This window comes from Saccostrea cucullata, unplaced genomic scaffold (genome assembly GCF_032062105.1).
Source record: "Saccostrea cucullata isolate Sc308-1 unplaced genomic scaffold, CSIRO_AGI_Scuc_v1 ctg15122, whole genome shotgun sequence".
In the NCBI taxonomy this organism is placed as follows: domain Eukaryota; kingdom Metazoa; phylum Mollusca; class Bivalvia; order Ostreida; family Ostreidae; genus Saccostrea; species Saccostrea cuccullata.
This window is the reverse complement of record NW_026918493.1, coordinates 1-14,287: the sequence shown is the minus strand read 5'-3', so window position 1 is coordinate 14,287 and position 14,287 is coordinate 1. Positions and strand designations below refer to the sequence as shown.

The window sequence follows — 14,287 nt, the reverse complement described above, 5'->3', positions numbered from 1 at the left end:
CGTTCATGATATACGTCTAGCCTCAGTTATATAATGGTAGTCGAAATTGGGGCAAAGTAAGATAAAGAGTGAAGATCGTTGGTATTTTTAGTTACCAAGGCCATGTTGTGGTCACTGGTATGTAAGGTGTTCCATTGGCACCACTGGTCATTCGAGGCATTCAATTTCGATCTTAATTTTAATTCAGGCACGTAGCATCGATTTTGAAAGTGGGGGGGGGGGGGGCAACCAGAGAATTTTTTTTTTTTTACTTACCAGAAAAGCTGACAAAGAAAAAAAAAGGGGGAAAATTGCCCAAAGTCGAAAATCCTATTTCGTGGGGGTGGGGGGGGTTAGATACAAACTTTTTTTCACTACTAGGCCTAATATTCCTTTTACATATCTATTTTTAAGCTTAAAACACTATATTTCCTTCATATTACATATTACCAGTGGTATAAAGTGGGGGGGGGGACCAGCCTTTCAATGACCATTTTAAATAGTAAAAGTATTGTTGGCAAAAAAAAGTGGCCCCCCCGCGGTTGCTACGTCCCTGTAATTGCATTACTAAATGATACAAAAAAAAATAATTATAAAAATATGTAATTGATTTCAAGTTTATAGTTATATAGTTTATTGAAAGAGCAAATTGTTTTTTAATTTACTGTTTTAAACTATGAATAAAAGTATATTTATGTATTTTATTCATAATTATTTAGGTGACTCTCAGGGCCTTTTACTTGACTTTATTCAGCCTTTGAAGATAAATATTGGGTTTGGTGAGGTAAATAAATCGGGCTCGTGGTACAGGGTGTTAAAAAACGAACGACTACATATGCATTTGTCACATTTTGTGTCAGAAAGTAGAACTACACAGTAATAATCATCGTCCCACAAATGCAGATGCTTGAATAATGGCATCAGTTGCTCGAAATCCAGGATACAAGTATGATACCATTGATTTTTTAAATTTATATCTACTAAAATAAACATGATTCAGATTTTGATTTATAGGGACCTAGCATGGAAATCCATTTTTCCAATGTCTATGCGATTTTCTAATGTGTACATTGATTTTATAGTAGAGAGGGTTAGACCACTTTATATACTAATCTTTCGTCATTTACAGAATTACCTATGGTTACATGTAATTGTTAGGTCTTGTATGGATTTCCATGCTTATCAAAATACATGTATATCCCTTTTGTAAACTTTGCACTTAAAATATATTCTGAAAAATTTAGAGCTGAAGTTCACAGAAAGCAATTGATTAATGTACACTGACACACCCCTACTCTTCTCATGCTTCTTGAATTCTTTTTTGGGGGGGAAGTTCCAAACACAGAACTATGAGGCCAAAAATAAAGATAGTCTTGTTTCCTGCTACCCGACCGGTCCCGATCTACCCTTTTTTTTTTTTTGCAACCGACCCTGAAGTTTTTATTTAGTTGAGTTTTTGGGAGAAAATCAGAAATTTCATGATCCAAAAGTGAAAATATATATATATTCAAGCGGGGTTTCATGAAATATAAGTTTTAAATATGGACTTTCATAAAACACTACTTATTTTAAATGATAATATTGACCTATGACATGTTTAATTAGGGCCCCGCAAGGATTTGCGGGTGCCCTATAGTAATCACTCTGTCCGTCCGTCCGTCTGTCTGTCTGTCCGTCTGTCACTCTTCCGTCCACAAATTTCCTGTTTTTTTCTAATAACTTTTTTTATGGTTGCCCAATCAAGTTCAAATTTGGTATGGTAGTTCAGTAGGCAGAAATACATATTTTGATGCTAAGTTTGGTTCTCTATGTCTTCTGGTTTGGAGCTGGGGTGGTGGGGTAGATTCCTTAACTATGCATAAGAATGAATGGGCAACTTTTTTAATGGTTGCTCAATCAAGTTCAAATTTGGTATGGTAGTTCAGTAGGCAGAAATACATATTTTGATGCCAAGTTTGGTTCTCTATGTCTTCTGGCTTGGAGCTGGGGTGGTGGGGTAGATTCCTTAATTATGCATAAGAATGAATGGGCAAAGAGAGATAACTGCTTAGAATGTTACCATTGTAAACTGGGAAGGCTGTGCAATTTTTCCTTTGGGATTAATTAACCTTCCACATGAAGAAAATCCTAAGCATTATCTTTATCTGTCACATTGACATTAATAGCTGTACGGACTCTGTCTGCAAATGAACTTTGTTTTGAAGTTAAGGTCAATTTTGAATGATGTGTACATTCTCTGAAATATGGATTTAAATTATTAAAATGTTCATACCTTATTTTGGTTAAAATATTGTACACAATGATTTATTATTTTATTGAACTCTAAAATTAAGATATATATATTAAGATATCATTTTTTATTAGTACTATTTTATTTTTGGAATCATCTATATATATATATATATAATATATATATATATATATATATATAATATATATATATGTATATATATATATATATATATATATATATATATATATATATATTTGCTGCCTTAATGCTTTTAATTCTAACAGTAATCAGATAATAACCCCATTATGTCAGTGCTGAAAAAAGTACTTATTGTAAATTTAGAAGAAAAGGATGAGAGACCAGTACAATTAATCCCTTGGGATTAATTATCTAGCCTGCTGCAGAAAATTTAGAGGCTTATCTTTATCTGTCAAATGAGATTAATGTACACCTTTGTCTGCAACCGATGTTTGTTTTGAAGTAAAGGTCAAGTCTGGTCAACCCTGGGTGATATTTGCATTCACTGAAGGCTTGCATTTTATAAAACACCTGCTTAAATCTTTTTTAAGTACACATTTAATTAAGTTTTTTTTTTATAAGACATGTGGTTTTCCCTGTTTTATGGAAAAACAAGTGTTGTTACTATTTACAGGTTTTTTGGACATTAAGGAATTATCTTGAAAATTTAAAAATACAGTTGTTAGTTATTATCTTTATTTATATATTTTTTTTAAAAACGTAATCAAGTAAAACTCTCATTCATTGAGCTGCACCCTTATATTTCTACCCCTTAGCGGGGCCCTTGCTGACTGGTCAGTTTTCTAGTTTGGTTTTGTAATAGTTCATATCCAACAAATACCAATGGGAAAAAGTAAAATGAAAATAAAAAATAAAATATTTTTCCTACCTACCTACCCTATTTTTTTCAGACTGGTAGCAGGAAACAAGACTATTATTTTTTTTGGCCTGAATTTGAACATGTTGAAAGACATTAGCACTGAATTAACGAGGTACTTCAATGTCATGAGCAAATTAACTTAGTTTGAAAAACCATGAATTCCTGTAACATATTTATAGATGTTATAATTGCATATTTGTAAGCATGGTAAGCACATGTAAATCTTGCATATTCATGATTGTTTATTATGCATACATGTACATACGTATAGTCGAACATGAGTTATTGTGCAGGCCTAACAAAAAAATAAACTTTTTTTATAACTTAAACACATGTCATCAGAATATAGATGATTTTTGATGATTTTCAGATTAATATATAAAATTATTTATAATCTTTCCCCTTTATTAGGAGGATATCTCGACATTTTTTGAAGAACTGTGGATTTAAACTTCTCTCGGTTGATGAGACGGCAGTAGAGGCAGTAGTCAGTCATCCCGGGCCCACAGTATCAGATTATGATGTTTATGGTAATTATACTTATTTTAATGTATTCCTAAATTCTTATTTTAATGTATTCCTAAATTCTATACCACAGAAAAGCAAATCTGGAGAAAATGTAAAAAATATAAGCATTATACATGTGTGATTTTATTTTTATCAATCACCAACATGACTTACTGCTTATAACAAAAGAGTAAGTGCTCTATTCAGCTTGATTCAGTGTTGAATATCATGTTGAAATTTATATAATAAACAATGGCAATACTATAGAAGACATTGTGACTACCTCAGAGTTGTCTTCCTTATAGGTGTAACAAGTTTATCTTTTAAAAAGATGGGTGAGCTACCGCCGTAGCATTTTTTAAACACAGAAAGGAAGATTCATGATCAAGTTATTTATTTTCCTGAATTCTTTAATTTCTATCAAGGCTGGAGAGTGATAAAGTTATTATTGTTCTGTGAGGCATATTTTATTTTATTAAGAAATAGGGGGGGGGGGGGTGTGACCTATTGGAGTTTTGGCGCAACGGAACATATATGACCTTTACTGGAGAGAGAGGGGGGCTCTATATAATATGAAGAAGATGCCGATTGAGACATTGCATGTACATGTATATATTAGCTGATTTAAAGAAGAGAATTTCTTGGCAATTTAGCAAAGAAAATACATGGGAGTTGAAAGGAATATAGAAAATAAATGTATGTCGTGTGTATTTCGTGTAAAGAGTCCTGAGAGTTTGGATCGCATGTGAAGTAGCTTAATTGGTCCTTTGGGTCATCTTTGTCAAGATATGTTACGTTAAAAACCATACACATCAGAATTTTTTTAACACAAATACTGGATTTATTCGTTATTTTTAGTGTAAATTCTTGCTTCTGTTTCTGGAATTTGTAAGATTGGCTAAATTGACCAATCAGAAATTAGAATCTATCTTTGATTGTGCTTAGATGTAAACAAAAAAAAAAAGCAACAACAACCTCCCTTGTCATTGTTTAGAACAATCAGATAATGAATCGGGCTTTTCCGTCAGCAAAAAAAAACCTAAGAATTTGAAATAGTTATCTTTAAAGTGTAAGTTACACAATAAATAAACAGTTATTTCATGCTACAACATGATACAACGAAATTGTTATCGTACGGTCTATTTGTATTAGTTTTTCACAGTTTTCCCAGAATGCACGACCATGGCGGCCAAGCATGCGTATTCAAGGAATTTGGACTAACGTAGTTGCTAGCGCTCGAGAGCGCTAGCAATAAGTGCATTGCAACATATTTCAGAACAAAAAAAGGTTTAATTTGAAAAAAGATTTCATTTGTAATCATAATTCAGGGAAAAAATTATGAAAATTTGGGCTTGTAATTTGATTTTTTAAAGTAAAAAATACTGCATTTTTTTTAATTTTTGCAAATTTTAATTTTTACAAATTTATACATTGTAAGTAATTATTTAATTTAATGCCAAATATTAATTTCAAAAAACTGCTGCCCATTAGTATGTATATCCTGTCAACCATTGCTGCACAAAGATGACAAGGACATATAAATTTTTTTGCTAATTTCTACAAGACAATCAAATCATTAATACATTTGTTGAAATATGAAGTCATTTGATGATAATTTGTAGGTCAGCCAAAAATTTGGAACATGATGAACTTAGTGGTTTCTGGCAGGATGTTTGTTCACCATCAGCCATTAGATGAAAGTGGCAGAACATTCAGGGACTTTGAAAAACTGACAAGTGAATGCTTAACATTCCTTGTAACTTCAGAAGTCTGTTTCACCAAGGCCTTGTATGACCCCGATGTACCTAAAAGTACACTGTTGACAACTGTGAAGGGAGGCTACATTGGAAATACGTCCTTTAATTCACACTCATTTTTGAAATCAGCAACCAATGAACTCCTCATCAGCAATATCAACCAAGTTGTCAGTATTGATTTTGAAACCAGGCGACCTAAACCACTGCCCTCTTGGTGGAAAATGAAGTATGCAGAGACAGCTAAGAATTTTCAGTCTTACAGACTAGAGAAGTTTCCAAGGGCAGATAAAACAAGTATCTACCATGCCAAAGTGGCATGGAGTGACACTGACATGAATAATCATACTACCTGGAGTGCTTATGTCCGATATGCCAAAGACGCTGCCCATCATGCCGCAAGAACTGGTTCCCTGCCAAGCTTTGAAGAGAATCTAGGAAAGGGAATCAGCAAAATTCAATCTCATTATTTAGGAGAGTGTTTAGAGGGTGATGAACTCACTGTACATGTATGGGAAGATTTAGGAGAACATTATCAATTAAAATGTCACATTGACAAAGATGAGAATTGCTTATTTCAAAGTGTTATATCCTTTTTTAGTAGTTAGAAAATATTAGATATATTCTACCTCAACATATTTACTCTGTACACTATTTAGTGTAATGTACATTTTTTGTCACTGATCAGTCTTTGTACATGAACAAATTATGGAAAATTGCAATAATTGTTGAATTTGAAATTAAATAGATTAAAATTTCATTTAGATTTTGTGTAATTAAATATTGCATCATAGGTATTCTAAATTAATAGAAACATGTATAATGCAGTGATTCTGACACAGAAGTCATTTCCTTTTTGTCAATAACTCCATGCATTTTCATGATTTTAGAGAAAAGAGGTCTCACATACAAAACTAAAGTTACATGTACATGTAGCATTCAAATGTAATGTTGTATGATCTAGTCAATTCATTAATATCCAACTAATTACAACTGAAATCATCATGTAAAAAAAAAATTCTTGTTTTTAATTGACTGATTTCCTATGACGTATTTTGCCTTTGAGTTATTCCCTTAGCCGCAAAGTAGTGAATTTTCCTCCTTGAGCAACTAATTTTAAACATGCATGGAAGGAATATATGGGGAAATATTTACAATCTTTAAAATTATGAATAATAGAAGCTTTAACAAACATACATTTAAAAGAAAAATAGTGATATCTTTACAGCCATAACCAGTATAACAAATTGAACTTGCTTGAATATTGAAGGGATCTTGGAATGTTGAACTACAATATGGTCTTTAATGGAGGCAATGGGGAATAACTCTTGCTTAAATCATCTCAATGGCAAACACTCTATACTAATAAAGTTTATGAGGTGTAAGAAGACGGTACGGTTTGAGCTTTATTGTGCCCTAAAAATTTAATGTTCTTAAAAAGTTATGAAATTGGCTTTTACAATAGTTGAGTAGATGAATATGATAAATCATAAAAGAATATGGCATGATGAAGAGCCTTTTTTGAAATATGACGTCATTAATTTGGTATATATTTAGCTCTTCTGAGCCAAAGGCTCAAAGAGCTAATGCAATGGCCATTTGTGCGGTGTGCATTAACTTTTTAGAATATGGGCCATAACTCAAGGACCCCTTGGCTGATCAGTATCAAATTACTTACAGAGTATCCTTGGCCCAAGGGTTACCCTTTATACTAAAACAAGAGGCCCATGGGCCACAGCGCTCACCTGAGCACATCAGGCTTGAATTTACTCCACCGCAACCCCCTCCAGGCGTTCATCATTTGAACAAACTGGAATCTACACTACCTGAGGATGATTCCTTATAAATATCACTAATCATAGCTTTGAAGTACTCGTAAAGAAGATTTTAAAAGGTTTCCCTATATATCCCTATGTAAAACTTGGGTCGGCCATTTTGGCCCCACCCTAGCCCCGGGGGTCATGATTTGAACAAATTTAAATCTGCTCTACCTGAGGATGATTCCACATGAGTTTCATCTTTCCTGGCCCAGTAGTTCTGGAGAAGAAGATTTTTAAAGATTTTTCCTATATATTCCTATGTAAAACTTGGGTCGGCCATTTTGGCCCCACCCTAGCCCCGGGGGTCATGATTTGAACAAATTTAAATCTGCTCTTCCTGAGGATGATTCCACATGAGTTTCATCTTTCCTGGCCCAGTAGTTCTGGAGAAGAAGATTTTTAAAGATTTTTCCTATATATTCCTATGTAAAACTTGGGTCGGCCATTTTGGCCCCATCCTTGCCCCAGGGGATCATGATTTGAACAAACTTGAATCTACACTACCTGAAGATGCTTCCACATGAGTTTCATCTTTCCTGTCCTAGTGGTTCTTGAGAAGAAGATTTTTAAAGATTTTTCTTATATATTCCTATATAAAACTTGGGTCGGCCATTTTGGCCCCACCCTTGCCCCGGGGTCATGATTTGAACAAACTTGAATCTACACTACCTGAGGATGATTCGACATGAGTTTCATCTTTCCTGTCCTAGTGGTTCTGGAGAAGAAGATTTTTAAAGATTTTTCTTTTATATTCCTATATAAAACTTGGGTCGGCCATTTTGGCCCCATCCTTGCCCCGGGGGTCATGATTTGAACAAACTTGAATTTACACTACCTGGGGATGATTCCACATGAGTTTCATCTTTCCTGGTCCAGTGGTTCTGGAGAAGAAGATTTTTAAAGATTTTTCCTACATATTCCTATGTAAAACTTGGGTCGGCCATTTTGGCCCCACCCTTGCCCCGGGGGTCATGATTTGAACAAACTTGAATCTACACTACCTGAGGTTGCTTCTACATGAGTTTCATCTTTCATATCCCAGCGGTTGTGGAGAAGAAGATTTTTTTAAAATGCCATTAATTTTTAACAAATTCATGATTATCTCCCCTTGGAAAAGGGCGTGGCCCTTCATTTGAACAAACTTGAATCCCCTTCACCCAAGGATATTTTGTGCCAAGTTTGGTTGAAATTGGCCCATTGGTTCTTGAGAAGAAGATGAAAATGTGAAAAGTTTACGACAATGATGACCACGACAACGACAGACAACGGACAAATTTTGATCAGAAAAGCTCACTTGAGCCTTCGGCTCAGGTGAGCTAATAAGGCTTGGGACCCTTAAACAAGGGAAGATAATCAGGAAAACAAAACCAAAAGTACTGGTTGCTAAAAAATCTTCTCCAGAACCACCAGGCAGATTTTCACGAAACTTACATACAAGGATCAGGATATGTTGAAGATTTAAAATTGTACAAGGCATGACCCTGGGGCAAAGGGCGTGGTCTCAAGGTCACTACTTCAAAGTTGACCTAAATTTACAAATAATAAAAACGTTTATATTTTGCTTACTATTAGGACTAGGATAATCAAATCTTGTAAGTTGATGCATCTCAGGACTTCACATCATGTTAACTCAAAAGTAGGTCACGGTGACCTCCTTTTTAAATTTTGTAAGCATTTATTTTCAAATTGATTTGAAGGCATATTTTGGGCACTTTAAGGCCTATGATCATCAAACTTTGTCAGTTGATGCATCTTGGGTCCTTGAACAACGCCAGCTTAAAAGTATGTCACTGTGACCTACTTTTTGAACTGTATGACTAATTCTTTTAAAAACATTTAATCCAATTATTTCAGACACTGAGAGGTTTAGATTCATCAAATTTTGTAAAGTGATGCATCTTGGGACCTTAAAACATATTTATGAAAAAGTAGGTCACTGTGACGTACTTTTTGAATTTTGCAGGCATTTGTTTTCAAATTGTTTAAAAGGCATATTTTGATTACCTTCAGACCTAGGATCATCAAACTTGGACAGCAGCTGCATCTTGTGGCTTTGAAAAATGTCGACCAAAATATAGGTCATGATGTCCTAGTTTCAACATTTTATGGTTATATTTTAGTATCTTAGGTATTTTTTTGGCTTAGAATCATCAAACTTTGTGAGTTGATGCATCTTGGGTTTTCAGAGAGTAACGAAAAAAAAGTAGGTCACAGTGATCTACTTTTGACATTTTATGGCTTAATTTAAGTATCTACGATACTTATTGGCTTAGAATCATCAAACTTTCAAATTGTAAGTTGATGCATCTTTCGTTTTCATAGAATGATGTCCAAAAAGTAGGTCACTGTGACCTACTTTCAATATTTTATGGCTATATTTTAGTATCTTAGGTATTTATTGGCTCAGTATCATCAAACTTTGTGAGTTGTTGCGTCTTGGGTTTTCGGAGAGTGACGACCAAAAATTAGGTCACGGTGACCTACTTTTGACTTTTTATGGCTTAATTTAAATATCTACAGTACTTTATTGGCTTAGAATCATCAAATTTTGTAAGTTTATGCATCTTGGGTTTTCGGAGAGTAACGAACAAAAAGTAGGTCACTGACCTACTTTCGACATTTTATGGCTTTATTTAAGTATCTTAGGTATTTATTGGCTTAGAATCATCAAACTTTGTGAGTTGATGCGTCTTAGGTTTTCAGAGAGTGACATCCAAAAAGTAGGTCACGGTGACCTACTTTTGACATTATTATGGCTTAATTTAAGTATCTACGGTACTTTTGGCTTAGAATCATCAAACTTTGTAAGTTGATGCATCTTGGGTTTCAGAGAATGATGTCTAAAAAGTAGGTCACTTGACCTACTTTCGACATTTTATGGCTTTATTTAAGTATCTTAGGTATTTATTGGCTTAGAATCATCAAACTTTGTGAGTTGATGCGTCTTAAGTTTTCAAAGAGTGACAACCAAAAAGTAGGTCACGGTGACCTACTTTTGAAATTTTATGGCTTAATTTAGGTATTTACGGTACTTATTGGTTTAGAATCACCAAACTTTGTAAGTTGATGCATCTTGTGTTTCGGAGAATGATGTCCAAAAAGTAGGTCACTGTGACCTAATTTTTTGACATTTAATGGCTTTATTTAGTACCGTAGATACTATCTGGTTTAACTTTGTTTGATGATGTATCTTTGGTTTAAGAGAATATCGACCAAAAAGTAGGTCATGGTGAATATCTCAAGGACTTATCGGCTTAGAATCATCAAACTTTGTCAGTTGATGTATCTTGGGTTTTTAAAGAATGTAGACAAAAAAAGTAGGTCACAGTGACCTACTCTTAAATATCTCAAATACTTATTGGCTTAGAATCTTCAATCTTTGTTTATTAATGCATCTTGCAATTGAGTCCTCAGAAAATTTTAATATAGATCACTGTGATGTACTTATGGTTTTTTTTATAGCTTTATTATTAAAAATATTTTAAGTCCTAATTGGTTTAGAATCATCAAACTTTGTCAGTTGATGTATCTTGGGTTTTTAAAGAATGTAGACAAAAAAAGTAGGTCACAGTGACCTACTCTTAAATATCTCAAATACTTATTGGCTTAGAATCTTCAATCTTTAATTTGTTTATTAATGCATCTTGAGTCCTCAGAAAATTTCAATCTTAATATAGATCAATGTGATGTACTTATTGTTTTTTTCATAGCTTTATTATTAAAAATATTTTCAGTCCTAATTGGCTAAGAATCATCAAACTTTGTCAGTTGATGCAGCTTGGGTCTTATGATACTTAGGGTAGAGGCTTCAAATAGATGTGATAGATTGTACAATTTATCAGAAGAGCGACTCAAGGCCCTTTTGCCTCTTGTTGAGTTAAATGCAGAAATGCTTCAAAATGACTCATTTTTCTGCTAATTTTCCTTTAGAAAATAGTGTCTGCCACCGTCGCCCGCTTTAATTTTTGGATATATTGTGCGAACAGCTATGAAAAATCACATATATCAAAATCTTTCCATGCGACGGTGGCAGAGTATGTTTTCTGAAAGAAAATTCTACTGAAAATTGATGACTTCTGCATCTTTTTAAGAAAATACGTGAAAATGCACAAGTTAATGACGTCACAATTAGCATTTTGGAGATCATATGAGAAAACCCATTTGTGTATTCTTACTGCCGAGAATTCCAATGATTCAGAAAGAATGAATTTTAATTTCCTATATCACTTTCATAGTTTAGAAAAATATAGGGCTTAATTTTTATTGAAGCTGTACCTTCTTCTTTAACCAAATTTGAAGAGTGAAAGGATTATATATACATCTTCAATGATACAGATGTACTTGCACTTCATCTGCTTTTTAGCTCACCTGAGCTGAAAGCTCAAGTGAGTTTAAATTTCGGTTCAGCTGTTGTTAGTCTCTCCATTTGTTAAATTTTCATATTTTCAATTTCTTCTCAAGAACCACTGGGCCATCTTTAACCAAACTTGGTACAAAGCAGCCTTGGGTGGAGGAGAGTTTAAATAATTGTTAAAATAAAGGACCATGCTTGTTCCAAGGGGAAATAATCAAGCAAAGAGTAAACTAGGATGGGGTCATTGAAAAATCTTCTCACGAACCATTGGGCCAGAGAAGCTGAAACTTATGTGGAAACATCTGGGGTAGTGTAGATTCTACATTGTTCAAATTTTGACACCAGGGATAGTGTAGGTCCACAATAGGGAATCCAAGTTTTACTTTGAAATGTATAGGAAAAAAATTGAAAATCTTCTTCTCAAGAACCATTGTACCAGAAAAGCTGGAAATTATGTGGAAAAATCCTGGGTAGTTTGGATTTTAAATTTTTCCAAAATATGACCCCTTGGATAAGGTGGGATCACAATAGGTATTATAACGGGGAAATCTGGTTAAGAACAGGATGACCAGTTACTCAGGTGAGTGGTGTGGCCCATGGGCCTTTTGTTTTCATATTGCATAGATTTGTAGAATTGCCTTCACAAAATTATATTTTTCAAGCAGCTATGATTGATCTGGACTAGCTAGTGACTTTGAAACTTCATCAAATATTGAATAACTCGGTTATGTAATATTTAAGACCCATAAGGGTCATATATTTCAGCATAGGTTTATATGCTATTATTTACATTTTTCCAGAGATAATGCTGGGATTTGACTTCTATGTGCACATACATGTGGTGAAAATTAGATTTCTACGAATTTATAAAAAATATACATGAAAACAGTTTTTTTTAATTTAAATTTATTTTTAATCACTAAAGTGTTTTACATTTTTTCTCATACTTATTCACTTTAATAACACCAAATTAAAGTAAAAAACATAATGATATATTCATATACAATATATCATTATGATTCATTCAAGCTTGGAATGTATAATTAATGTAAAATAAAAATTGAATTCAACAAACAAATAATCCCTATAAATTATTCTCAATCAATAATTAATGTAAAATAATAAATCAAGAAAAGTATAGTTCTTAAACATGTTAAAATACTTTTAAAATAATGTCAAATCATGGTTTTATTTGCTTTGGTTGATCTATGTAAATTACGTATTCATAAATACCTGAATCAATAACAATGTAAACATTTTTTTAAAACATATTTTATGTTGTAAATTGTACATATTTATTTAGGATATGTTCAAAGCTATAATTTTATCAGCATAATTATTTATATAACCATAAACATAGCATAAATAGGAATTTCATGTAGTAATTTAACTAGAATAAATAAACACAGTTAGGATCTTTATGATTTACAGTTTTAAATGTTTCTGAATTGGTTTGATGAAAAGGATACTCGTATACTTGTATTGAAAACATGTTTCATGATTAAAGTCAAACACATAAACATTATGCTTAGTGTAGTTGCTTAGTGCACAACGCAAGTAAACACACATTATTGAATGTTCAAAAACATATTATATACATGTAATATACAAATACTCCAAGGAAGACCTCTTTTATATAGTTATTACTTATGGTATAAAATGTACATTCGCAAAGATATTAAAAAATGCACATACATATTTTCAAATATGTAAATTATCTACTTATGTACAAAGCTGTAAATTATATTTACAAGCCTAAAAATTGTAAAATATTTACATATACACAAAGATGTGAATTACTTATCAAAACAAAAAAATATGTAAATTGGGTACATACTCACAATTAATATGTATTTTTTTGTACATTTTTATATACATACGGAGATTTTAAAAATTATTTACATACATTTATTAACAAGAAAATCAATTCTGTTCAACTGTTAAATCAAATGACATTGTATTTACACACAGTTTGGTACACTGTACATATATATCATAGCATATTTAGTAATATTTTTTCAAACTTCTAATCACTAGCATAGAAGTGTAATTTTCATGAAGGCACCATCATAATTTTGATTTCAGATTTCATTTCACTAAACGAACATAAAATGAAGATTTACCATATGATATGTACAGAGAGGTAATTGTATGAAGTTAAACCAGTTAGTACATTAAATGAAAAATATTTTACATAATGACAAAAAGTACACTCACCCCCACCACATGCCAATAAATATATACAACATGAAAAGTTCAAAGTGTTGTTGATTGAAAAATGTTGATTAGAAGTTCGAAGAATAAATCAAACATCAGTCAAAAGCATTGCATAATTCAAGTATTACACAAATAATCCCTTTGAACAGTAACAATAGCATCTATTTACAAATTTGGAAAATATAGATTCTAAATTAAACATATATGCAGAAAAAAGTTAATATTCTTGGATATTTTTCTGTTTACATAAAGCATAGAATGAGATTTTGAAGATAATGTACAAAAACCATGTTCAAAAAGTCCGTTAAAAGAATACAAATTAAATGCAGAGCAAACCTGGACCTCTTAAGACATAAAAGGTGGGATCAATTGCCATGGAGTAGTAAAATTTCCTATGGACTGGTCGCATCTGCCGTGTGCTCCTTGTCACTATTGCGCAAAGGAAAAAATGTAAATAGTTTCAGTATGAAAATAACTGCCTTACACTTCATATAAAAATACGTCAGTCAACACTCGACTTAAGGA

General features: G+C 32.6%; 1 protein-coding gene across 1 annotated transcript; it reads left to right on the top strand.

Annotated features, from left to right (window-relative positions):
* The first annotated feature begins 818 nt into the window (after window positions 1-818).
* On the top strand, window positions 819-7,016 carry LOC134267191 (uncharacterized). The gene is made up of 3 exons (XM_062749417.1): window positions 819-925; window positions 3,522-3,640; window positions 5,240-7,016. Exons 1-3 carry the CDS (start codon window positions 894-896, stop codon window positions 5,977-5,979), a joined length of 891 nt encoding a protein of 296 aa, XP_062605401.1. The 5' UTR covers window positions 819-893; the 3' UTR covers window positions 5,980-7,016.
* Window positions 7,017-14,287: the final 7,271 nt, after the last annotated feature.